This window comes from Dipteris shenzhenensis, chromosome 6, assembly GCF_047967505.1.
Source record: "Dipteris shenzhenensis isolate YYH24624 ecotype China chromosome 6, Dip_SZ_1.0, whole genome shotgun sequence".
Lineage (NCBI taxonomy): Eukaryota > Viridiplantae > Streptophyta > Polypodiopsida > Gleicheniales > Dipteridaceae > Dipteris > Dipteris shenzhenensis.
Genome location: NC_141601.1, coordinates 30,018,992 through 30,045,423, shown reverse-complemented (window position 1 = coordinate 30,045,423; position 26,432 = coordinate 30,018,992). Strand labels below are relative to the sequence as shown.

At 41.7% G+C, this 26,432-nt stretch overlaps 1 protein-coding gene across 2 annotated transcripts; it reads right to left on the bottom strand.

Annotated features, from left to right (window-relative positions):
• Positions 1 to 21,318: 21,318 nt before the first annotated feature.
• Positions 21,319 to 26,054, bottom strand: LOC147901042 (trihelix transcription factor GTL1-like). 2 transcript variants are annotated; one of them, XM_087375437.1, is made up of 3 exons: positions 24,311 to 26,053; positions 21,707 to 23,031; positions 21,319 to 21,589 (listed from the first exon to the last, which is right to left on the bottom strand). In XM_087375437.1, exons 1-3 carry the CDS (start codon positions 24,964 to 24,966, stop codon positions 21,387 to 21,389), a joined length of 2,184 nt encoding a protein of 727 aa, XP_087231563.1. In that variant the 5' UTR covers positions 24,967 to 26,053; the 3' UTR covers positions 21,319 to 21,386. The 2 variants fall into 2 exon arrangements, with proteins under 2 accessions (XP_087231563.1, XP_087231562.1); XM_087375436.1 differs by having other exon boundaries at positions 21,319 to 23,031; positions 24,311 to 26,054.
• Positions 26,055 to 26,432: the final 378 nt, after the last annotated feature.

Here is a 26,432-nt window from a genome sequence, read left to right as displayed (position 1 = left end):
CATGTTTATTTCCTTGGTTTTTTAATCATGCATCATGCACAAGTATTGAGAAATAGGCATCAATCGGCTTCTAGCATATGTGTTTGGGTTTGATGGGCATGATACTTTTAAGATTGCATTATGTGAGTAATATCCATGTGCTTACAAACTATAATGTGGTATGATATAAGTTGCATGGTAAAACATGCATGTTTTCATGTTTGTATCATGCTGCATCATGCATAATTAGTGTTTGAATAAATGATTGTATCCTGATGGGTATGATTCTTTGAAAAGGCCTTGGTTTGTGAGTAATGGGGTAATTGTTTGCTTGGGTGTAGCCATTTTTGGTGAGGTTCATGTAATTTTTTGTATATAGGTAACTTGCATGACCCATAGATTATGCATTGCTCAATGAAATTCGGAAAACTTTGTCTTCAAGTTGTAGTACACATTTGAAACTTGAGCATGAGACCAAAAAATTATGGAATAACTATTTGGAATAAGACCATTAAATCATTAAAAGTGCTATGTTGCATGTGAAGTAGGCATCCTGAAGAGTATAGGAAAAAGCAATTTATTCAAAATTTTATTATGTACATACATGCAAATAAGTAATCATTCAAAAGTATACTATGTGAGCTTGTTGTCCTCAGCCCCAAAAATGGGCCTCCAATGGTGTGCTAAAGTGATGCACACCCATAACTGTTTTTGATTTGTTGAAATCCAAAATAGATTGAAAATTTGGAATCCAAACTATGGGACTACTACATGATGGTCTTAAAACATTGATAGTTTTTAATATTGGTATATAGATTCACCCTAAAATGAAAGAAGTTAAAAATGTGCAATTTGTGTATGTGCAAAGATCTTTTAATATATCCAACACTATTTACAATTTTAAATTGTTTCTTTTTCCATGCACTTGCTTGCTGTATGGCTCATAAGCATGCCAAAGATCATTGCATTTTATAATACATAGCATCAAACTAGAAAGCGTGACCTTTGGCCTATTTGTGTTTTTAGGAAAAATTGCACTTGTTTGGGATATCCAATTCTGCTGACGTGTATCATCGGAGGGGTAAAACCCAACGACTAAAATTTCAAATTTTCACACCTCCCACCCATCGAATCTTGAAATATTAAGTACTTGCAGCCTACCCTCACCCTATAAATGCCCTGTAACCTATATGCACCTTGATGTGACCTTGCGCAAACTTTGGTTTGGCATTGTCGTCTTTCGGGTAAGTTGTCTTCTATTCTTTGCTCCCCTCACAAGCTATATGCTCTCTATTCTGGACGTTCTATTTTGGATTGATCATCACCATGGCATCAATGGCAACATGTAGCTTGCCATTGCTTGCAAGAGAAGCAGACATAGGCTATGAGATAGGAAAGTGGAAAAGCTTGGTCAAAGGAACAGATTGTGGATCGAGGAAAGCAATGGCACGGTATAAAAATGGCAATAGAAGACACTTTTGCAATGTTTATGAAGGGAGAAAATTTTGAAAAGAAAGAAGACTTCTTGCGTAGCAATAATAGGAAGTAGTTGCAGATGCACACATTCCATCATTGCCATTGGAGCAAAGAACACGAGTTGTGGTGTCACGATTGGTGGCAGCAACATTAGGCCATTCAAGTGAATTTTACAAGCTTTACACTGCACCTTAAAGTTTGTAGAGTACCAATCCTACCAACACCTCGGGAGATGCATGCCCAAGAGGAAATGCTCTCTAACCTGAGAAATGGCCTACAAAAAGTGAAAGGGGTGCACAGCTTAGATCAATTAGATGTAAGAGGGTAACATTAGCTATGTTGGTGCCCCCTAAAACAAAGGAGAAATAGCTTGGGAGCACAATGTTGAAGATGTTTTCAATCAGAAGGACCAACATGGCTCTAGTGTGGCTGAACGTATAGCAGAAGCAATGCATGATCATCTCGATCTGAGAAGTTTGTGGGCTTCAACAAAATGCAAGAAAAGGAGGGATAGCCTTAGTGTCCACTTATCCTGGAAAATGGAAAATGTATTTGAGACTATGCTTCTTTTAGTAAATCCCAAACTAACCACTGTGCTTGTTTTTGTAAATCCCAACAACCATTGTGCTTGTTTTAGTAAATCCCATAACTAATCCACAAGTCCTAAATGAATGAATTGTATGCCATTCGTCTTGTAATAATAGAAGCAAACTACCCTGCTAGAGCCATGCTAGTGGCAGTTAATATCCTACTGTGCAACCAACCACCATGCTGGCGACCACTTATCTTGCACTACTACCGTGCTATCCTAAAATTGTTGCAAAGTGTTATACTAAAACAATCCCTTTTAGGCTGGTTCTCTTTATCTATTTTCATATTCTAGCCACCACTAGGATGGTGACCACAAACCCTAAACAAATGAATTGTATGCATTTCATATTGTAATAATAGAGGTAAACCATTGCACTGGTGGCAGTTAATATCCTAGTGTGCAACCAACCACCATGCTGTGGTGACCACTTACCTTGCACTACCACCATAGAGAGATAAAGTCTATTTCTTTGAAAAAGATAAACATTTCCAATGTAACATTGGGCTCTCTCTCATTGGAGGATCTCTATTTTTTGTCTAACCTAAAAGCACCTAAAATGAGCTTCGTCTTTTCCTAATGAAATGTTGTTGTTGCCATGGCCTTCCATCTCAGTTCCTTCATTGTTCCTTCACTAGTTTGTATTGAAGAGCATGCAATTGGTTTGCATTGAAGAGCATGCGACTTTCAACGATCTTTCTACAAAATCATTTTGATCGCTTTCACAATATTTATAATATTGGATCACTCCAATCACTTTGGAGCTTTGTACAACATCACTTCGATCACTTTGGAAATATTTGTAATATTGGATATATATAAACATCATCATAGCAACATCCATCATCAAAGTGACATATCTTCCTCTCTCATTAGCATTATCCAACCACTTTATTTGAAATCTTCAACTCAGTTTACTCGAAATATTTGGTCTCACATTATGGTCCTTGGCCTCTAAAAGGACACTATCTAGTCAATAGCTGAGAAAACATCACTTCAATCACTTTGAAAATATATTAATATTGGATATATACAGACATATAGATATAGGTAGATATTCAAAATCTTTCATCTGACATTACGGTCCTTGCCTATCAAAGGATATTATCCAAACTCATAGCATTCTCTTGCCATACTAAGTGCTGCTGATCATCATAGCGACTTTCATTAGCATTATCCAAACACTTTAATTCAAATCTTTAACTTAGTTTAATCCAAATCTTTCATCTCACATTTTCCCTCTTCTTCCTCTTCTTTCCCTCTTTCCTTTCCCTCTTCTTCTCTCTTTCCCCTCTTCCAATCTCTTTTCCTTTCCCTCTTCTTCTCTCTTTCCCCTCTTCCAATCTCTTTTCCTTTTCCTCTTCTTCCTCTTTTCCTCTTCCTCTCTTTCCCCTCTTCCAATCTCTTTTCCTTTCCCTCTTCTTCCTCTTTTCCTCTTCTTCCTCTTTCCTTTCCCTCTTATTCTCTCTTTCCCCTCTTCCAATCTCTTTTCCTTTCCCTCTTCTTCCTCTTTTCCTTTCCCTCTTCTTCCTCTTTTCCTTTGCCTATGCCTATGCCTATGCCTATGCCTATGCATATGCTTATGTTTGTTTTTTGTTTTTTGTTTTCGTGTTTGTGTCTATGTTAGACATGGGATCACGTCACACGTCCGACGAGTATGGACAGCCTCGCAGGAGGAGACATCACGATCTCTATGCTCCAGAGGACTTTGATTCCTCTCAGGCGATACCTGAGGGGACTACCCCTAGTCCAACTCCTCTCGGATGTAGCACTGCGACACCTGAGGGGACTACCCCTAGTCCAACTCCTCTCGGACATAGCACTGTGACTAGCCTTGGTCCGACTCCTCTCGGACCTAGCACTGCGACTACCCCTGGTCCGACTCCTCTCAGATATAGCACTGCGACTACCCCTTGAGGAACTCCTTTGCTAGTAGCACATGGCTTTGTCGAGAGTCCTAACGAGTTTGTAGTGCAGATGACCGATGAGGAGGCAGCGAGATTCTTCTCTCTGCTATCTTAGAGGACCTTAGCAATTCCCTCCCCTAAACCGATGGTTGGACCTACTGCCCAGCCATCCCCTCGTGCCCCTTCGACTGAGGGGTCATCACCTGCACGTGCCTCTCATAAGGGAAGGAAGAGTAGGAGGGGCCACTTATGTTGTGCTGACTCGGGAGATTTAGACGAGTCAGCACACTCACATCCCTACAGGTCTCCACTTGGTCCCGAGACACAGTATCAATCAGGTCCCTTGCCCTCTCCTACTCCCACTAGAGCGTCGCATACTCGATGGTCTTGATTTTTTTATTTTGCATCCGAGGGGTGTTCAAAAGAGATTCATGTATTATTGGCTTTTCACGTCTCTATATCCATGGAGGCAAAGAATTACATTATGTTTTGCGTGCTGATTTCAATAGGGGATTCGATGAGCTGGGTGAAATTTTGAGTGTCCTTGTTCTTGCATGTTATTGGTTTGATAATTTTTCTACAAAGGTGAGTAGGTAATGTGTGTGATTTTTATGTTTTATGCTGTGTTTGTTTGTGTGCTTGTTTTGTTCTATAATAGGTATAGTTCAACACGAATCGTGTGAGTGATAAATCTTTGAACTGTTTGGTTCAACCTATGCTAGCAACTATGAGTGTTGATTTCAGTTCAAGGAGGACTAACAAAAGCATGCATTTTTCTACTATTACATGCTTAAGCTTACCGGCTCATGCCAAGTGGTGGAGGAGTCATGGAATTGTCCCAAATTCTCATCCAATCTCTTGCAGTGAGTGACTGTGGGGGGACTTCATTCCAAGGGCGACATATCTAGGATGATCAGGTGGGAGAAATCGATGGTGATTTCATAGATGACCTTATTCAATTCGTCTACCCATGAGGCAACTAGCAAAGGACTAAAAACAGGACATGCATGGTAACCCAATGTAGTGAGACCTAAACAATATATGCAATTAAGAGTTCAAGGTGGGTTTAGGGTGCCACATCGATTGCCTACTCATAATTAAAAATTCAATGCTTACCTGAACACTCGTGGGAAGTCATGCATCGTCCATATCAAGACTGCTTTGCAATTGAAGTCTCGTGACAAGGGACGCTCACATCATGCACCTCGATACCTCTCCAAAGTATCTCTAGCTCATCAATCAAAGGCTCCAAATAAACATCAGGATTTTTGACTTTATGTTTCCCTGGAATTAGAAGGTATAACATAACATGTCCTTTCTTAATCGCCATAGAGTGTGGAAGATTATAATTTACTAATATCACTGGCCATACACTGTAAGAGGTGCTTTTGAGACCAAATGGGTTCACACCGCCCATACCCAATCCAAGTCTCAAGTTCCTAGGTTCTTCCTTGAAGCTTGGCCATGTATCTTCAATATGCTTCCACGCAAGAGTGTTTGCAGGAGTTCTCCACTTGCCATCGGTTGATCGATGGGAGGAATGCCATGACATGAGTGCTGCAATGGATTTGTAGTTGAACATATGTTGGATGCCAGGGATTTCCCTTCTCCCCGATCCTCGTCACATGCGTCTGATCCCTTGCCCTGGTGATCGCTCGCCTCTGGTGATGGGATGCTCGAGCTTTGACCCTAAGAGTGAACCATATAAATTGAAAATTAGATTGGAACTCAAAGAATAAAACAATTTAAAAAGTGAGATGACAAGTAGAAGTAGACTTATACCGTGCGAGCACCCACCTCATCCCAATCGACCATCGCTCCCATTGCCTCTTGCTCAATAAACCACGGATTTGTTCCTATATGAAACGTGCATCGCGTCTCTGCATTTGTAGTAAGATGACCCATCGCAGCTTGCTGTGGATCCAATTTACGAGAGTTCGAGTTAGATAAAGTGCATATAATATGTAGTGAAACAAATAGAACAATACATTAAATGAGAAGAAGTAGACTTACCATGGTTGCCTCGAATGCCAACCGTTTGCCTGCACCAAAGTGCAAAGTACCTACGGTGTCCAGCTGTCTCCTCGCAGCCCTCCTCTGACCCTCGAACATTTCGAGATGGTCCCTATTCTGCTTCTTGATGAACTTCCAATCAGCTTTGTCTGTCCAGCTGGGTTTAGCCATCCCCTTTGCGATGGTAGTACACAAGGTTGATCTATGATGCTTCAAGACCAAACCCATGCACTCTCGCATACAATTCTCATTAAACTCCCAATTTGGTAGGTTAGGGTATTTTTGTTTTAATTCATCGATGACCACCTGCTTCTTTTGGTCATCTTGAGACTGCCAATCGGTAGCAATGCCGCTCTTGAAGTGATGGCTCATCAAGCGCCTCATGGTGGCCATCACTGCTTTGCCCTTTCTATCTTCTATTATCTCTTCGACGGCTGTGATTTGATAGGAGAGGTCCTCGACTGAGTAAGGAGGACTGATGGTAGTGGCAGAGTCAGAAGGAGTGGAAGTTGTGCGAGCGCTTCTGGAGCAAGGAGTAGCACACCAACCCCATCTACACAATCATACTCCTCTTTAACAGAACCTTCTCGAATAGATCAATTCATAGCCTGAACAACTACACACTGAGCCCCCTCAAAGATTGGATTCTTCATAATATCCAAACAAACCTTTAGCTTACCCGAACTAGCAACATGAACCTCTTGCTCTCTCGTTAGAATACAGCTAAAAACCTGAACATCCCCATAATACTCTCAGGCGGATAAAGACTACCATCAAGCTTAGCAACTTGTAAGAAGAAGCATTTTAGTGGAGATCTAGTCTGTTTCATCAATTGAGGGTGATGAATAGTAGTCTAATCTAGGAGCTTAAGGGTTGTAAGAGTAGTCGGAGACACGGAGAGGAAAGTAGAATGGGGTTTTGAGTTAAGGGGGAGAGTAAATTGTGTGCTATATTGAATGGAAATAAAGATTGCATGCTAACACCAGCTTTTGTTTAGATACTCCATATTTTATCGACTACCATATTGGTCCCACCTCAAGATCAATCACTTGCTTGATCCCATGCATATCCTCAAGAATGTGGCGTCTTCCATTTGGGAACATTTGAATGGGACATGAGATTTCGCAAGCATAAGGGAGGATCTATGCACCACAGGGTGGATGCATGAAGCTTGGCCACAAGAGAGGCCAAATGGGCGTGTCTTTTTACCTCATGCACCATGGAGGTTATCAAAGCTAGAGATGGTGGCGGTGAAGCAAGCTATCACTACAATTTGTACTCCCACTGGATGCATGAGGTGTTTGAAGGGGGCCTTCACAAAGAGCAAGAAAAGAGGTGTAGAGCAATTATATGGCTTTCAATCTCATGATTGGCACAAGATGCTCCAAGTAAGTATTTTATGTGCATAATATCTTTTTCCTTCCAAATTTGTGAGTGAATTAGAAGCAACTAATCAACCATTCCTCGTGTCTTCAGTTCATACTACCTACTAGCATTTCTCGTAGTGCATTGAAGGACGTGAAGGATTGCATTTACAAGATGGGCGAGCTTGTGAGGTACTTTACAAAATGCAAAATGTGAAGCATATCAATGCTCCATGCAAGGTTTTTATATTGCTAATATGGTGTACTTTTTCCTTTCTAGGTATGTGAGCTCAAAGGAAATAGATCCAACCATGCTTGAGAATGCTCAAGTTATGTCAATGGAGGTAGTTTGTTTAGTGGAGGAGACATTTCATGTTCTATTCTCACAAGCCAACTACATCTCATAGTGCATTTGGTGGATGAGATTGCTATATGCGGTACTGTACATGCACGATGATTGTTCTTCCTCGAGCACTTCATGAAGACCTTAAAGGGTTTCGTGAGACAAAATGCAAGGCCCGAAGGTAGCATGGCCAAGGGTTGGTTGGTACAAGAGTCACTTGTATATAGGGATGATTTTTTTGCATTAGTTTCATTAATAAGCGAAAGTTTTATATGGCTTCTGGAAGTTTATATGCTTTTATAAAAATAAAAGCTTGGTATATTCGCCACAATTTGAAACTAAATTTAAAAAAAGAGCTAGGTTTAGCCTTTAAGATTATAAAATTATAAATAAAGTCCATGAAAATTTGCCAAAGTTTTATATAATAAATAAATATGTTTGGAAACTTTTGCCAACATATTATATATACAATTTAAAATTTTGGCTAGATCTATAGAAATATGCACCAAAAGAAGACTTGTGCAATCAAGAAGACTTGTGTCCTTATATCCAGTGTACATTTGGCTAACTTACGCCTGTGGTAGGCCCATCATTAGCAATATGTGTACCCCTCATCAAGTCATATAGTAGGGATATATCTCTTCATGCTTCTATCTTCAACAAGAACATGGAAGGACACTACATACATAGGTAAACAAAAACAACAAGTAGATTCTTAGCAAGAATAATCAAATGATTAAAATGACACAAAATTAAAGAATGAAATTTTCTATAATGGCATGGTAGAAGGTGTCTTGTTAGATATTTTAAGTATTTCTTTAGTCACAGTTTATCATCGCAAAAAGTAGATAAAAATTCAATTAAATTAATGAATAGAGCTAAAGTAGTGAATATGCAGTAAGTCACATATTTAGTTGTGTGTGTGTGTGTGTGTGAAAGTCTAACTTTAATTTCATCATGTACTTCTATGCATTTATATTTACTTGTGTGTATGTGTGTGTGTGTGTGAAAATCTAACTTTAATTTCATCATGTACTTCTATGCATTTATATGTTTAGAAATATATCACAATGCAAAGAACTTGCCAGTCAATAGAGGCTTTATATATAAATCTACCCCTCAAGCATTCTCATACATTTAGTACACTTAAGCCATCTATCCAGTCTCACAATCTTGTATAGTGGAAGATTCTATAGATTTATGACAACAAATAAGAAGAAATGAACTAAACTAAAATGCCACATGCAAATACTTAAATGTATGTATCAATGTATAGGGGGACATACTCTCTTTCTATTTTTACACACACACACACACACATGTTGTTGGTCTTGGCATTGAAGTCCCATATGAGCAAGACCTCTCCTAGCTACTTGCATCTCTAGATGTCCTCATGGAGTGCTAAGGAAGGTAAGATATGTCCCTAGAGATTGTCCAAATATAATCCAATGTCTGTGGGGATACATAACATGTTGTAATCCCCTCTCTCCCAGCTTGCTTTAGGGATGCACATTGATGAATGAGCAAAGGGTGATAGTGGAAGAAAGGAAGAATCAAGAAACCCCCTCTTCTACCATGTCTATATTAGCCCACCCATGTTGAAAAATGACAACACAAAAGACTACAATACATTAAAAAAGAGGCTTTTTTAAAGAAAGTACAAACGGTGAAAAATGCCCTTAGTGAAGTTGCAAGTGCAATGGTAGATGAGATCAAAAGTAGGTTTCCATGAAATGACCTAATGGAAGCATTTACCATCATATTTCCACGTTTTTGGGTCAATGGATCTTATGAAAGTATCAAAGCAGGTCTAAAGAATCATTTGGATACTCTCAAAAAACACTTTGGACAGGACATTGACATTGACAATATAAAGTAAAATGGTTTGTTGGATTTTGGAAAGCTTTATTCATAGTCTTCCCTTTTTAGAGAAGTCATGCACTAGCAAAGTAATTTAATGGAAAAACTTCAAATGCAAGGTTTGATGGTTCGGCTTTGGAATGAGCTCTCTCACAGTACATTCCTACAAGATAACATTTTTGAGTACTTCAAGCTTGCAAATTTATGTCAAACCTTTATTCTTGGCTCAATTGAGGATGAAAGGTGTTTTAGTACTCTCGGCTACTTGAAGAATAAGCTTTGTAATAAACTAGATGATAACTTAGATCTTAGCTTGAGATTATACTCTTGTTCTTATGATGTTAGTAGCTTTCCGTATGATAGAGCATTAGCACTCTGGAAGTCAAGCTATAAAAGAAAAGGCTATAATTAGCCTTTTTGGACTATTTAAACTAGACTTTGAGAATTTTCTTTCCCCATTGGATTTGAAGGATATTCATATCCTTAAACAATTTTATGTTTTGCATACTCTACAGCATCCTAAATACTAGTTATTTCATGTATTTTGAAATTATGTAAAACGAAAAAGATAGAGTTTTCAATATAACTAGTTTTTAGTATATTTGCGAAAATCGAAAGTTTTTTAAATGCTCTAGAATATTTACCCAAGTTTTGAAACAAAAATTATAACAAAAGATATAATTCACCAATTCTTTGAAACTTTTAAAATAATTTATGAAAAATTTCACCAATATATTATAATACTATATTTCCATACCTTTGATAAAAACATCCATGCTTGTATATATTTTTGAGTTTCTTGTTAATGTGGATAGCTCTCTCCCATGACTATGGAGAGACGATGAAGACCTAAGGATGACCTCTATTGTGCCTCAAGGGAAAGGACGGAGCAAAGTAATAGACACGGAGTTGCTTAACAATATCAACCTTTATTGCATGCTTAATAATGATGTGATGAAAAGATGGGTGACAAGATACGAGGATGCAAAGGCAAGAAGACAAGAAAGGGCCCTCTTTCGTACACACCACGGATCTCATGTGCCATACCCTTAGCATCTAAGGGCACTTCCAAAGGATATTCATATGGATTGGCTACTTGACGAAATGGAGAGAGCAGAGAGAGACAAGGGGATGCATATCAGAATGGAAGAATGGGAGTATGCTAGGGGATGCATGAGCAAGGTCGGTATATAGAATCTTATGCATAAGTTAGGAGCTTTCAACAATTTAGATTGCTTATTTAATTGATTTTGTCTTGGTGTAGTGTACTATGTTCAATGCTATATGGTGTGAGGGCAAGCATTTTCGAACCCAACGGATTGATGATAAGAGAAACACACAAGATTGCAGCCTCATTGCTAGCTTTGAGGGAGCCATGGATGATTATTGTGGCATAATCCAAGATATTATTAAGCTTGACTTTCGACGCTTCTTTGTGTATGTTTTGGATGTCAAGTGGTTTAAGGACATGGTTGAAAGAGGCCCTAATTCAACAATCAAATGCCATGCAAGTGGCTTTGTAACTATTGACTCCACAAAGTTTTGGCAAAGTAAGGACACACTAGTACTACCGCAACAATGTGAACAAGTATTGTACACACATATAAAAATACTCACTTTTAAATATTTGATACCTTCGATGCAAGGAAAATAATATGATTGTATTTGTGTTTGAATTAGGTTGTCTATCAACCAATGGTGGATAATAATAGGTGGTGGCATGTCATACCTATTACGCCACGTTCCAAAGTGATGTATAGTACATTTACTAATATGGAGCATATGGAGGATGATCATGGCCATGGAGGTGATGATGATCGTGATACGAGAGAGGAGGATGATCACGAGATAGGAGATACAGATATTGAGGCCATTACCCGTGAGGACGAGCCTACCCATGCTGATGCTAATTTCGATGAGCACATGAGTAGCACAAGTATTTGTAGATCTCAACACTAGTTTGGATTTTGAAGTAGATAGTTTGGCAAGGGTTGATCTCATTGAGGATGAGATTGAACCGTAGCCCATCATTAATATTGGCAAAACTATTTTACATATTGTCTCATTCTCCTCACCTCACTTAATTTTTGTATATGTGGGTTTGCCAAAAAGCATTGACATTTTTATTAAAATTATGTGCTTTGGTAATCATGGGCAATGTTTGGAAAGCAGTGATGCATATTTATTAGCCTGGACCAAAATCTCACTTTCTATATTCTCTATTTTGCATTTATAAAGACGTCTAAATCCGCGTCTAATTCACAGTGCAGACGTGCTAACAGACACACTATTAGATGTGCTATTAGACTCGCCAAATAGATGTGCTATTAGAGACGCCCGTATTTTTACTATTCTAGCTGTGCCTATAGACGCACCCGCTATTTTGCGCGTCTATAGTTGCTTTGTCGTATTGTGAACCTCACCAAAAATGGCTACACCCAAGCAAGCAATGACCCTCAACTTATGGATTGGCATGCCCTTTATGAGGTAACTAAGATGCCAGAATTGTCATCAATAACTTAAGTGCTTTTGTGAGGTATGATGTCAAAGTTATGTGAGAGTATAATATCATTTGTATAGAGGAATCTTTCCACCTCCATTAGCTAAATCCATTTATTTTGAACATAGGTGGATATCCTCAACAGAAAATAAAAATTCTTCCATTGAGTCGATGAGGATAAAAGCCATTGACGTTGTATTTTTGAGAAGGCATTCCCAATGGGTGTTATGGTTATATAATTACATTTATTTGTGCACATAGTGGACGAGGTTGCTTACACATGGAATGTGCATAGTTTATGGATGTTTTTCTTGAAAGATTCATGGTATGTAAGGTACAAAGCAAGACCATAGGGTGGCATGCGAATCCATCCATATATGCCTTAGATTTGGGAAGATAGAGATGATCCAAGGCTAGAGGGAGAGATTGCACAAGGGAAGGGGAGGTGAAGAAATATGAGTGTGTCCTTGGAATTGAAAGTCAACACCTTTTTTTGTACAATTGTAGAGAAATAGAGAAGTGGATTGGAAGATGGCCTTATCTCTGGGAGTCATCTACAATGCCTGAAAAATGCACTACTATATGGTTAAAAGGACCCTTCATGGAGATTGAGCAAACTAAGGAAGTACAGATGGAGAAAAAGAATTTGCAATTCATATGGATTCATTTGTTCTATTCAAGAATTGTGAACATGGATACATTTGTTCTATGGATGCAAGAATTGTGAACATGCGTGCCATAAGCTTAACATCGATTATTCTCTTTAACTCTCACATTGTTTTTCAAACCGATTGCGGCAATGACTAGTGGTGGTATGTGATTCAAGTTCCACTTAAAAAATGCCATGTATTCATGTGAAGATAGTGGGAGAGAGGGAAGGAGTCTCACTTGAGGCTTTCTCACAAGCACAATGGGGGAATACACACAAAGGTGGAGGCTGAAAACAGTTTTCCTCTTCTTAGTTGTGAAAGCCAAAAGAACTCTAGTACAAAGAAATAGAAGAACCCTATATGTGGGTCTCAAACCAAACTCAACTAACTAAGGTGGCATACTAACTGAGCCACGAACTAGTGTAGATAAGGATAGCTGTCATCCAGCTATTATTCGTGGGCGGTGTACCAACCGCATCTGTAGCTAACAAGTCGGTGACATAAATGCACAACTGTCACCCTGGCATATCGCGAGTGGAGCTCGATATCTCAACACTCCCCCTTGAGCTCAATCCCAATTCCTGCACACCAAGCAGGTCTCTGAACTTGCACAGCTTCTCTGCACCCAATGCCTTCGTGAATATGTCAGCTACCTGATCCTCTGTGCTGACATAAACTAGATCAATAAGACCTAGTAAAACCTTCTCCCGCACATAGTGATAATGCACCTCAATGTGCTTTGTTCTAGCATGATAGACTGGGTTATTTGCCAAGTGTATACTACTCATGTTGTCACAATAAATGACAACTGGCCCATCTGTAGACTGATGCATATCATAGAGTAGCTTATGCAACCAAGCTACCTCACATGCAGCCATTGCTGCACCCCTGTACTCAGCCTCTGTGCTCGACAAGGCAACTGTAGGCTGTTTCTTGCTGCTCCAAGTGACTGCAGCACTCCCAAAAGAGAACACATATCCACTGGTAGATCGTCTATCAGAAATACTACCAGCCCAATCACCATCAGTGTATCCATGCAACTGTATCTGAACCACAACCTCATAAAATAGTCCATACTGCAATGTGGACTTCACATACCTGAGTATGCGTCTAGCCGCATCCAAATGCAGTTTCCTTGGAGCCTGCATAAACTGACTTACCAACCCAACAGCATAGCTCAAATCTGGCCTGGTAATAGTCATGTAAATCAAACTTCCTACTATGCATCTGTACATAGTAGGGTCTTCCAGAAGCTCACCTGCATCTGCGGTCAGCTTCACATTCTGCTCCAAAGGAAGTGAAATAGGCTTACAGCCTGTCATCCCATATTTGGACAGCATGTCCAGTCCATACTGCCTCTGCAAGAGCTGTATCCCACTTGGTGATCTAATCACCTCAATGCCCAAGAAATAACGCAGCTCTCCCAAATCCATCATCTCAAACTTCTGCCTCAATAGCATTTTCACATGAAGGATATCTTCATCACTATCACCTGTGATGATCAAATCATCAACATAAATGACAAGCAGCATAATCCCTTTCTCTGTTTTTCTCACATAGAGTGAGAAATCTGCCTTGGAAATCTGAAAGCCAATAGTGACAAGATACTGTCCTATCTTGTCAGACCATGCTCTAGGTGCTTGCTTCAAGCCATACAAGGCTTTCTTCAACCTGCAAGCAAACTCAGGATGAATAGCATGAACATAACCTGCTGGCTGCTCCATAAAGACCTCTTCTTGCAAATCACCATGCAAGAAGGCATTCTTTACATCCATCTGATGTAAAGACCATCCCTTTGATGCAGCCATAGCAATGGCTGCTCTTACGGTTGCCATCCTTGCAACTGGGCTGAAAGTTTCTTCATAATCAATGCCATATGTCTGTGCATACCCCTTGACAACTAATCTTGCCTTGTATCTATTCACAGAACCATCTGCATTGTGCTTGATCTTATAAACCCACTTACAGCCAATTGCATTCTTGTCTTTAGGCAAAGGCACCAATTCCCATGTAGCATTTGCATCCAAGGCATCCATGGCTTTCTCCCATTTTTCATTTCCCATGGCTTGCTCAAAAGAAGTGGGTTCTGGTTCCTGTATCACTTTGACCATATAGGCATAGTGAATGGCTATAAATCCATCATATTTCAGCCTATCCACAGGATACCTAACCGTGGTAGACCTGCGCAAAATAGGCTCACTTCCAGGTGCTCTCAAAGCATCCCTGGTCTTCCTTACTCCAAGTGTAACAACAGAAGGAATACCCAACTCATCATCAATGCTCTACTCTGAGCCACTGGATTCACCATCCACATAAGAGTGACCTGCATTCACATCAAACATGGGCTGATCTACCTTCTCTTTTCCTTTTCGTGATACCTGCATACCACTATCTGCATTGCTTTGAGGAGATTCTCCTGATCTCAATCCACCTGTCCATGGCGAAGTATGTGAACCACTGCTAGAGGACACTGCAGGTCCACTGATATTTTGTGATTGCTGTTGTGAATTTTGTGCAGCATTACCATTTTGTGCATCTACATCAATCATCACATTTACTGGTTTATACCAGCTGCTCATCTCATCAAAAACAACATCTCTGCTCACTGTGAACTTACGTGTAGAAGGGTTATAGCATCTATACCCTTTCTGCTGCAGAGAATAACCAATAAAGACGCACTTCTCAGCCTTTGGATCCAACTTGGACCTCAACTCATCTGGCACATGAACACAGGCAATGCAACCAAAAATTTTCAGATGGGAAATATCTGGTTTCCTACCAGTATACATCTCCTCTGGCGTCATGCCATGTATTGCTACAGTGGGAGTCTTGTTCATTATATAAACTGTTGTAGCGACTGCTTCAGCCCAATAATAATCTGGTAGATCTTTTTCATTTAGCATGGCCCGAGATACCTCTCCAATATGCCTGTTTTTCCTTTCTGCAATTCCATTTTGCTGTGGGGTATGACTGCATGAATATTGCTGCTTTATGCCATGCTCCTGCAGGAACCTTGCAAACTCATTTGAGAGGTACTCTCCCCCTCCATCTGACCTTAGGCATTTTATTTGCAGGCCTGTTTCTTTTTCAACCATAGCTTTAAAAGATTTGAAGTGCCCAAACACTTCACTTTTCTTTTTCATAAAATACACCCAAAGTTTTCTGCTGAAGTCATCAATAAATGTGACAAAATAGTGACAGCCTCCAATAAATGTAGCTTTAGTAGTCCACACATCAGAGTGGATTAATTCCAATGGCTTTTTACTCTCTTGAACATGCTTAGGAAATGGTTTCCTTGCCTGTTTTCCAAATTGATAGGCTTCACACACCTTATGCATTTCTGCAACCTTGAATTTAGGCAATCCTGCAACAATATTTTGGGTCTGCATTGATTTAACTCGCTGTACATTAACATGACCAATGCGTTTATGCCAGATATTAATATCTGCAACTACACCGGTCCCATGTGCAAACATTGCGGTCCCATGTGCAAACATTGCTGCACTCAATTCAGGCATGTCCGCATCCAGCGTAAACATCCTACCCTTCTTCTTTCCTTTTGCTATCAAGCGACCATTATTTTTCATATCCTCAACAAAGCATCCATGAGGATTGAATCTGACCTGCAAGCCCTGCTCAACCATTTGACCAACAGAAACCAGGTTCTTGGTGATGTTCGGGACATGAAATACATCAGACAAGTATTTCTTTTTCCCATCCTGCATAGACAAAGGAATTTTGCCAATCTGCACAATAGGATGTGTAGTATCATCACCAGTCTCCACAAATCCTGGTTTTTTCATTTTCCTTGCATCGTACATCCATTCAGCATGACCTGTCATGTGGTTTGACGCACCTGAGTCAACATACCACACATCATTGCTTTCTTCTGCACTTGTCACAGAATTTGTCATATGATGTACCATAAACAAATGCTCATTTCTGTCATCACCCTGTCTACTAGAGGATGCATTATTGCCTTGCTGCAATTTTCCATTCATAATGTCATTCTGCTTTTTGTAGTAGTCTTTAGCCATATGCCCCATTTTACCACAGTAGTAGCATTCAACATTACTGTTTGCATTTTGGCCTCTCTGCCATCCACCACGACCTCTTTGGCTCCCCTTTCCTCTAGAGTTACCACGTCCTCCTACATAGGACTGGTTTTCTTGAGTTTGCTGCATATTCTGATTTCTACCACAGCCTCCAGATCGGCCTCCTCTGCCTCTGCCTCTACCCCTTCCAGCATTTGAGTAGAAGACCGTTTCTTTTGAGGTTCCTCCTGAAGAAGATGCACCACCATTTCTCTGCTCTTCAGAAATTAGAAGAGCAATCAACTCCTCAAAATCAGAAAATTTTTCACGGACGGCAATGGATGTCCGGAACTGTGCATAATCCTTTCCTAGACCATTCAAGGTCACAGAAACTAAATCATCATCATCCTCTGGCGACCCAATGGAAGCAAGTGCATCCGCAATTTTCTTCACCTTCATGTGGTAGTCATTGATGCTCATATTTTCTCTCTGCACATTGTGCAGCTCTCTGCATTTTCCTGGCCTATGTATTTGTGCTGTACATTTTAGCCAAAGTATCCCATGCCACCTTTGGCGTACTTGCATCCTGAATATGCACAATCATCGAATCTAAAATACTGATAGACAGCCAGTACATAACTTTTCTGGCTCTCTCATGCCATCCTTTAAATGCCTGCATTTCCTGTTGATTGGGAACATTAGGAAGAACTGGTTCTTCTTCATTTCCTGTAATGAACTCCCAGTAGCCTTTTCCCATAAGGAAATTCGTCATTCTAAACTTCCATGCTTGGAAGTTGTTCTTGTCAAGCTTTTCAGTGACAATCTGTGAAAGAGAATCAGATGCCATTACAAAACACTGCAAAATATTCTGTCACTGCAAAAAACACAGCTTCTGCCTCACAAGGGCAAATCTGCAAACCTGACGAAAGTGGTTTTTGACCACACAGTCACTTCCTAGTGACAATTTTGCATCAACAGGCAATAAGGATGATTCTACAACTCCCAATATCTCTACGCACAGGCATACGATGCAATTTCTACGGCAACTTTTCACCGACCTGCAAAACAGTGGTCGCACAGCAAAAACAGGGCCTTTTTCTGAGTGCCTGCGGAGAACTTCCGCCTCCAAAATGGGCCCCGAAATGACCTCGAATCAAAAAAATAAAGTCACCAGAGGCTTTGCCTTCCCCCGCAGCATATAATGCCCTCTCACCACATCGCGAAGGGCGTCTCAATCTGAGACAATGCACTCTTGCACTTTCGGCTGTGCTACCTGCAGAGATTTCCTCCCAAACTTGAAAAAGGAAAGCAACACTAGTCCTCTTACCAGGACACTGCGAACTTGGTTTGCTTTCTTGAGCTCCTTACCACGAACAAGGCTCTGATACCATGTGAAGATAGTGGGAGAGAGGGAAGGAGTCTCACTTGAGGCTTTCTCACAAGCACAATGGGGGAATACACACAAAGGTGGAGGCTGAAAACAGTTTTCCTCTTCTTAGTTGTGAAAGCCAAAAGAACTCTAGTACAAAGAAATAGAAGAACCCTATATGTGGGTCTCAAACCAAACTCAACTAACTAAGGTGGCATACTAACTGAGCCACGAACTAGTGTAGATAAGGATAGCTGTCATCCAGCTATTATTCGTGGGTGGTGTACCAACCGCATCTGTAGCTAACAAGTCAGTGACATAAATGCACAACGGTCACCCTGGCATATCGCGAGTGGAGCTCGATATCTCAACAATTCAAAGATGAGGAAGTGGAACACTCCATGTAAGAAGGGGAATAGAGGACATGGAAGCTAGTACTTCTAATACATTTCCTATGTGTTGCATTAATTACATCCACCTATTTCTAAAGGAGCCATATTATACACATAAGCCACAAGCAATGTCCCACAAATCATGTTTATGAATTCTAGCCCCTTTATAAATCGACATTTTTTTTAACATTGTGAAAGGTTTTTTCCAAGAAGACTTTCAATGTTTATTTGGACGTGTATTTCGACTTTTATATCATCACTTATGTTGCCGAAAATATCGATGCTTAGATGCTTGTCAAACTCAAAACATATTTCAACATTTTACACTTAGAAGAAGATCGAAAATTAGCATCACAATTGACCACATTTTGTCTCTCTCTTTCTCTCTCTGTCTCTTTGCCCATATTAGCTCCTATGACTACTCAATATAGCACTTTGTATTTATACAAAAGAACTACCTCTTAAATTTCCCTATTATGCATGTGAGTCATGATTTGTGACTATCGACTCAAGAAGCTTGTAATACTACTTCTTAAATTTTCTTGTCATCATATACGCACGTCATGATGTATGACTATAGACTCAAGAAGCTCAAATTCCTACTTAACTAATACTAGCTTAAGCAAGTGATTACTTACAAAATTTCTTAGGTGACCTTAGTCATTAGAGACTAAGTAGAAAAATTCAAATTTGTGATTCAAAAAATTCGAAAAAATCGAACAAATAATTCATTTGGGAGAAAAAAACGAATAAAAATCGAACAAATAATTCATTTTCTCCCCTCCCTCGCTCCCTCTTACTCTCTTTCTTGTCTCTCTCTCTCTCTCTCTCTCTCTCTCTCTCTCTGTGTGTGTCTCTCTCTCTCCCTCCCTCTCTCTCTCTCTCATCGTAGTCTCTCTAACTCTCTCTTATATCTCTCACTCTATCTCCCTCCTCTTTCTCTCTCTCTCTCTCTCTCTCGTTCTCTCTCCCTCCCCCTCTCTCTCTCTCTCCCCCTCCATCTCTATATAAATTGCTTTTGTGTTTTTGTTTGTTAAAATTTCTTAGGACCTCGTGTAAATTATTTTCGTGTTTTTATTTGTTAGAGTTCCTAGGATCTCTTGTTTGAGATCTTCATCTCTTGTGTAAATTATGTATTTATTTATATTAGTTTAAGTTATTTGTGTGGAATGTGGTTGGTTGTGTTCTTTCTTTTGTGAAAAAATATATAAGAAAAGTTTTTGAGTTGTAATTGTAATTCTCTTATGTGAATAAACACTAGTTTTTTTCTTATGTGAAAAAAGTTTATGTAAATGAATTTTGTGAAATAAAGTTATTTCTTATGTGAGTAAATTAAAATTTATTCTTATGTAAATAAATGTTTTATGAATAAATTCTATGAAATAAAGTTATAAACCATTAATGTCGATAACTTGGTAGTGCATCATTTGTATAACTCTATAGTAAAGACCATAGTAAATATATTACTAAATAAATACCATAGTAACTATAATATAAAATCTATAAATATAAATTAAAATATTTTGTTAAAGTAAATTAACTTCATTTAATAGATCATAAAAAGTTACAGACTTTTCATTTTACAGCTCCTTGATCCGAGTTATAGATCACATGTTATGTCCATGGAGATCCCTGGGGCCATAACTTGAGGAACTCTAAAAAGGAAAAGTGTGTGGTTTTTTATTATCTATTCAATGGCCCAATATATGATTCAAAAAAAATTACTTAATGTATTTGTACGAATAAATTAGGAAAAATAGTTGGATTCGTTTTACATCCGAAAATTCGTGATTTTTCACGTTTTTTGGAATCAAAATCAAAAATCGAGCGAATTAATGCAACTTAGGTTAGAGATGTAAAAGCTCAATCTTCTACTCATTGACATCTAGGTACCCCACCCCTAATTTGTGTGTGTGTACGCGCACTCATGCACATCCACAAAAATGTATCCCCATCTCCATCTCCATCTCTCTCTCTCTCTCTCTCTCTCTCTCTCTCTCTCTCTCTCCCCCCCCTCACACACACACACTCTCTAAACGTTTTTTTCTATGTCTCTTACCTCAGCAACATATCCTTCTCAAGATCGAAATGCAAATGTCTGGTTAAAGCAATGTAAACCAATGAAAAGTAAGATACGAATGGTACATTAGTTGAAAACATAGTTCCCATGGCAGGTTACCTTGTAGCTGGATCATTCGTTACATGGAAAGAAGCAGGGGATAGAGAACCATGGGGCAGGGCCCAAATGTGAGACTCAGGCCTATGTAAACAAAATGAACAGAGCCTCTTCTCTGCATATACGGTTATCCAACACTGCGATCTCACTGCTTCACCTGGCAGATCATCGATTCCTTTGTACTAGGGGAAAGCTGGAAGTATTGAGAGAAAGAATCGCACGCATACAAAATGCCGTGTCCAAATTCTTAGACATAACTTATTACCTTCACTCTACCACAAACTGAATAATCCAACTCGTAGCTCTTTCGGTTGTGTACAACATTCCGTGACTTCCATGTCCTAAATTAAATCAGACAGAACTAGCAAGAATTCAACCAAACTCATGCTTCTAGGACTTCAGTAACTGTTACCACCTTCTTATGCTGTCATGACCGACTCCCTAACAATGCACATTGCTATATAAATCGAGCTATGCTAGCTTTGCTTTGCAGCGGTACGATATGCTACCTTGTAGCAAAGCAAGCTTGCAAGGCAACCAAAAGAAGAATCTGTGCTATTGGTACATATGTTACATACCAAATCTGTATACAAAGTGCAGACTCTTTGATGGGTTGGAGGCGTTGCTTCTGCAGGGTGTGTCCGTTCTCCAGCTTTCCTGCAGCTAGCAACTCTTCGTTGAACAACGCTGCGGTGCAGAAAGAATAATTGAGCCTGTAGTGCTTGGTTGTGATGTTATTGGGCTTCTTGCTGCTGCTCCAATCCAGCATCACGCGTCTTGTCATGTTCCTGATGATCCATGGCAGGTTGCTGTTGATGTTGCTGCAATTGTGAGTCTGTTCGAATTACGTCTTCAGCCTGTTGCCCGACAACTAACGAGCTACCCTGTCTTACATCGCCCCCCGTGTTGGCTTTTGCAGCATCCACGTTAAGCCCTCCTGCACAAACGTTATTTCTATTTGGATCAGCCAAGCCTATGGGGTTCGTCTTGACTTTACCCATGCCTCCTCCCTCAGCTGTTGTATCGGAAAACAAATGGGTTGCAGCCACAATACCTGCATTGCTAGTTGATGCAGTAGCCTCCACTGCAATGGCCAATACCTCAGACGCCTGCACGTGCGGACCGTCGCCGACCCTACTGCTTCTGGCTGGCTGATGCTGCTGCTGGAGAAGCCCCTCATCAGAGGGACGATCCGTGACCTTATAAGGCAACTGCTTCACGTGAGCTTGACTGCCCAAAACTCCCTTCGTGTAGAGAGCGTCCAGCTGGTGAAAGTATGGACACGTCTTGGCATTCTCTGGACGCTGCTTGTTACTCTCCTTGGCCTTCTTGTAGTACTTGTTGATGTTTTCCCACTTTTCCTTGCAACGTTTGGCATTGCGACTGTAGCCCAGACGAGACATGCGATCGGAAATCTCCTCCCAGAGAGGACCTTTGAGACCGGACTCTGTAAACTTAGGGTGGAGGCCACTACGCAATTTGATGAGTGCAAGGACTTCGGGTTTGGGCCAGCGTTTGCTGTTTGGATCGAAAAGATCGCGGTCACTGTGATCCTGATCTGCCTGTGGAGGATCCACGGGGGGGGGTGCGGCCTGTACAGGTTGTGCTGGGATCACCACAGAAGGCAGTTGAATTGTTTGCCCAGTTACCTTCTGCAAGAAGGCCACTAGCGCAGCATCCCTGGTTGCAGCTAAACTGCGCTCCTGTGCCCTCAACTCGTGTTCGCGACTCATCCTCGCCATCTCCTGCCTCTTCCAGGCTTCCTCCCGTATCATCCTGTCGTGTTCCCTCCTCTCCAACGCTTCCAGAAACTTCTGCTGCAGTTGCTCCTGCTTGTCCAGCACCTTCTTCAGCAGACCCTCGAAGAACAGCATCATCCTCCCCGCTGACTTCCTCTTCCTTTTCCTGCTTTCTGGAACATCGGTGCTCTCCCTCAGGTCACCTTCTGACTCGTCCTCCGACGATTCAGTCGAGAAATTCAGCCCGCTGCTCTCCTCTACCACAGGCACGTAAGGAGGAATGGATCTGGTATCGGCTGCAGTCCCACTAGGTCCAGCAATCGAGCCTTTTGGCAATACTAAGCTTCCTGATCTATCCCCCTGGGCGTTGCTTGCTCCGCTTCCGGCTGTAGCACCGCCAAAAACATCGGCACTTCTGTTGACTCCAGCAGCAAACATGCTTGCAGCATTGCTGTTGCTAGTGCTGCCTGGGTGGCTTGCATTCCCGTACAAGGCTTCCAGTTGGCTAAAAAAGCGATAGCTTTTCCCATCCTGCCTCCCGGCCTTCCCTTCCTTTGTTCTCTTGTAGTATTTGTGGACATTCTCGAATTTCTCTTTGCATTTCTTCGCATTCCTTTGATAACCCATCTCTGCTAGCTTGCTGAAAGAATAAGACAATGTCAACAACCCCGCGATCTACCCAGTTAAGCTTTTAAAAAGAAAACCACATAGCTATACGACAAAACTATAGCGACGCTTTTAGCATTAGTCCATCCAATGCGATGAAGGAAAGCCAAGGTGAGTTCAAATATACAACAATTTAACGCACTAGAACCACGAACACAACCCAATCAAAGCAAAGTTGCTTTTGACAACTCAAAACAAATAGTAGGCTGTTGTTCGTCTTTGCTAATTGCTTGGCAAAACAAAACAATCATTTGCGACACAATCAAACCTAAAATCAAGGATGGCAGAGATGAAAAGTTGAGAGATCATGGCATGGATCGGAGTAGGCACCGATCATAAACCCAAGAGAAACGTATTGTATGTGACCCGGTTGCCACGTCGAAGCTTGATAACACGAGACGATGGGTTGATACGTGAGTCGTATAGAAGCTCAAGATCATTGGCAACGAACTTCGAGGACGTGCAGAATCCAGAGATTTTGCTAAAGGTCTGCGGTCGCTATTGGCAGAGACCTAATTCCCGATTCTAGACGTGGCGGCTATGAGATGACCAAAGCTACCGAACATAATTCGAATTCCTGGGTCGCTAAACCGAGAATCCAAGATCCTATCTGTCCGGATAAGAAGCAACCAGTACTTGGTGCACATCATTAGTAACATCAGGCGTAGTTCACATCCGAAACTTGAAAGTATGCGGGGGAAGGATTCTCGTCATTTTCAGAAAGTATAGCCTTTGCACGGATAAATTGCGAGCGAGTGTAATGATCCCCCGCCGGCAAACCGATCGGAAGGAGGTATTCTGGAGGGCTACTTCCATGATTTCCTGATAGTGGAATCCAGATTCGATTTGCGTCTCCTCGATCCACTGACGATCAGGATTCAGGATTCTGCACTTGAACTAATCTCATGGCAACTGTAATCAAGCCTCTCATGGCAACTATAATCAAGCCGCTACAGCACGTGCAACTTTTGATCGCTATTCCATAAAACGTTACTTACAACCTACCTGTGGGTTCCATGACTCCCGGGAAAATTCAGGACACACCATCTCGTATGCCCAAAACGGTGCAAGTATCGACTTTCTCAATTGAAGGGATGTGCACAAATACGCAAATCCGGGCAGGAAAGTAATTCTTCGTTTGAAAGAACCGCACACAGTTTGATCCCCCAGGCTCCAGCATGTCTGCTTCCTGATTTCTCGCAAGGCATTCATTTCTATCACAGATGGAAAAGCATGAGGTCAAGGAAAACTACCGGGAAACCTCCTCCCATAGAGGGCCTTTCAAGCTCGAGTCGCGGAAACCAGCATCCATCTCTGACCGAATTTTCAGTAACGCTAATGTTTCCTGTCGAGGCCAACGGTTTCCTGCTGTTCCCCGCTCGCCCTCGTCGCCCAATCCATCCTGATCCTCAAGAACAAGAGATTGATCTGTCACAATGGCCGGCAAGGCTTTGTTGTATTTTATCGGTGGCGGCCTGGAAGGAATATTGGAGGAAGGTACTTTAGGGGATTCCGGACCAAGACCCAGTTGCTGCACGATCTGATGCTGCTGAATGTCTTGGCTTTGATGCGCAGGCATGTTTTGCTGCGGGCTTTCCTGAGCTGGTTGAGCTGATTGCTGATGGCCATGCTCCTGCTGGGCTTGCTGAGATTGAAGGTGATGCTGCGTGTGTTGAGAGTGCTGCTGCAAATGCTGTTGCTGGTGGAGGTGGTGAGGCGGCGGCTGCTGTTGGTGGTGGTGTTGTTGAGGGTGGGGAGAGTGACCATGATGAGGATGCCCGTGTCCAGACGAAGGCGAGAGACTAGAGACATCGTGAGACAGATTGAACAGATTGTGGGAGGGAGGTCCTCTACCAACTACGTACTGGGGCACCTCAGGAGGCACCCCGTATTGCCCGCTCGCTTGCATCTAGGTCGCAAGCTGCGGGTCGACCCAGCTTGTCAAGAGGCAGCAGCAGCAGGCCTGAGCCGGCTACAGCTCGATGCTAACCGAGGATGGATAATAGGCAGATTCGAATTAGAGGACATGGTCGGGAGAGAAAGCAAGGACTCCTAGGATCGGGACGGTGATGGACAAAAGCGCCAGAAGAACAAAAGGATTCGGATCAGATCGGTGGTGGGAACAGTCTGGCAAAGCAGGGAGGGAACCGGGGGGGGGGAGGCGGGGTTGGGGGGAGAGGGGCGGGGGCGAGGAAGGGAGAGACGGTTGGGAGGGCTGATCAGAAGGGAAAGGAGGGGGAAGCTACAAAGCTAAACGAAGAGGTGGGATAACAGGGGTGATAACAGAATGGACTGCTGATGATGATGATGATGATGAAGATGAAGTGAGGGTAGAGCTGCAGGAGCAAGCGCCTTCAGGGTGAAGGGATGAGGGCCAATGGGAGACGGTGATGGGAAAGGAGCTTGAAAGGGCAGGGAGGGAGTAGGGTGGAAATTGGAGGGTATGGAAAGGGATCTGGGGGGGGGAGGAGGGGATGATGAGGGAGGAGGTAGGGAGAAGGGTAGGGTGATAGATGGGACGTGAAAGGTATGATTCTGTTCTACCGATGAGGAAAGGCAGCAAGAAGGAGAGGCAGAAAGAGAGATAGAGAGAGAGAGAGAGACAGAGAGAGAGACAGAGAGGAGCTGTAGAATGGAAGGCTACGAGGAGGTCAAGGGGAGGAGGAGCGCAAGATCATGGGGTAGAAGAAGGCGATGATGATGGAGAAGGAGGTGGTTATATGCAGTGCTAGTGGTAGTGCTAAGAACGACGGCTAGTGAGGAAGGACAGAGGAGGAGGAAGATGTAAAGAAGAAGCAGAAGGAAAAGGACAAGGGGGTCTATGCGCAGCTACAGAAGCTCGAAAGAAGAAGCAGCAGTTGCAGCTCTAATAGTAGAAGAAGTAAATGATGACGACGCAGAAGAAGAAGAAGAAGAACGTAGGCGATGACCACGCATCCCATGCATCCATACATACATGCAAACACACCCTGCTGCTACAACGAGGAAGAACCAGCAGCAGCAACAGAAGCTCTAGCGTAATAGTAGAAGAAGACGATGAAGAAGAAGAAGAAGAAGAAGAACGTGGGCGATGAGCCCTCATCCCATCCATCCATCCATCCATCTATATACCTGCTACTCCTACAATAAGCAGCAGCAGAAGCTCTAATAGTAGAAGAAGAAGGAGGAGGAGCAGCTGCAGAAACTCTAATAGTAGAAGAAGAAGAAGAAGATGAAGATGAAGAAGAAGAAGAAGAAAACGTAGTCCATGATCCATCCATGCATCCACCCATGGATGACCATCCATCCACCCATGCATGCATGCATCACAGACCGTGTTTTTTTTTTCCTACGTCCCCCCATGCATGCATGCATCATCACATAATATCTCCATCA

Bases quoted from the DNA above. Each gene is read 5' to 3' on its own strand.
- LOC147901042 (XM_087375436.1), bottom strand. From the start codon at position 24,966: ATGCAAGCGAGCGGGCAATACGGGGTGCCTCCTGAGGTGCCCCAGTAC. The intron at 23,032-24,310 runs GTAGTTTTCCTT...TTATTCTTTCAG, and splicing joins CTATGGGAGGAGGTTTCCCG to CAAGCTAGCAGAGATGGGTT.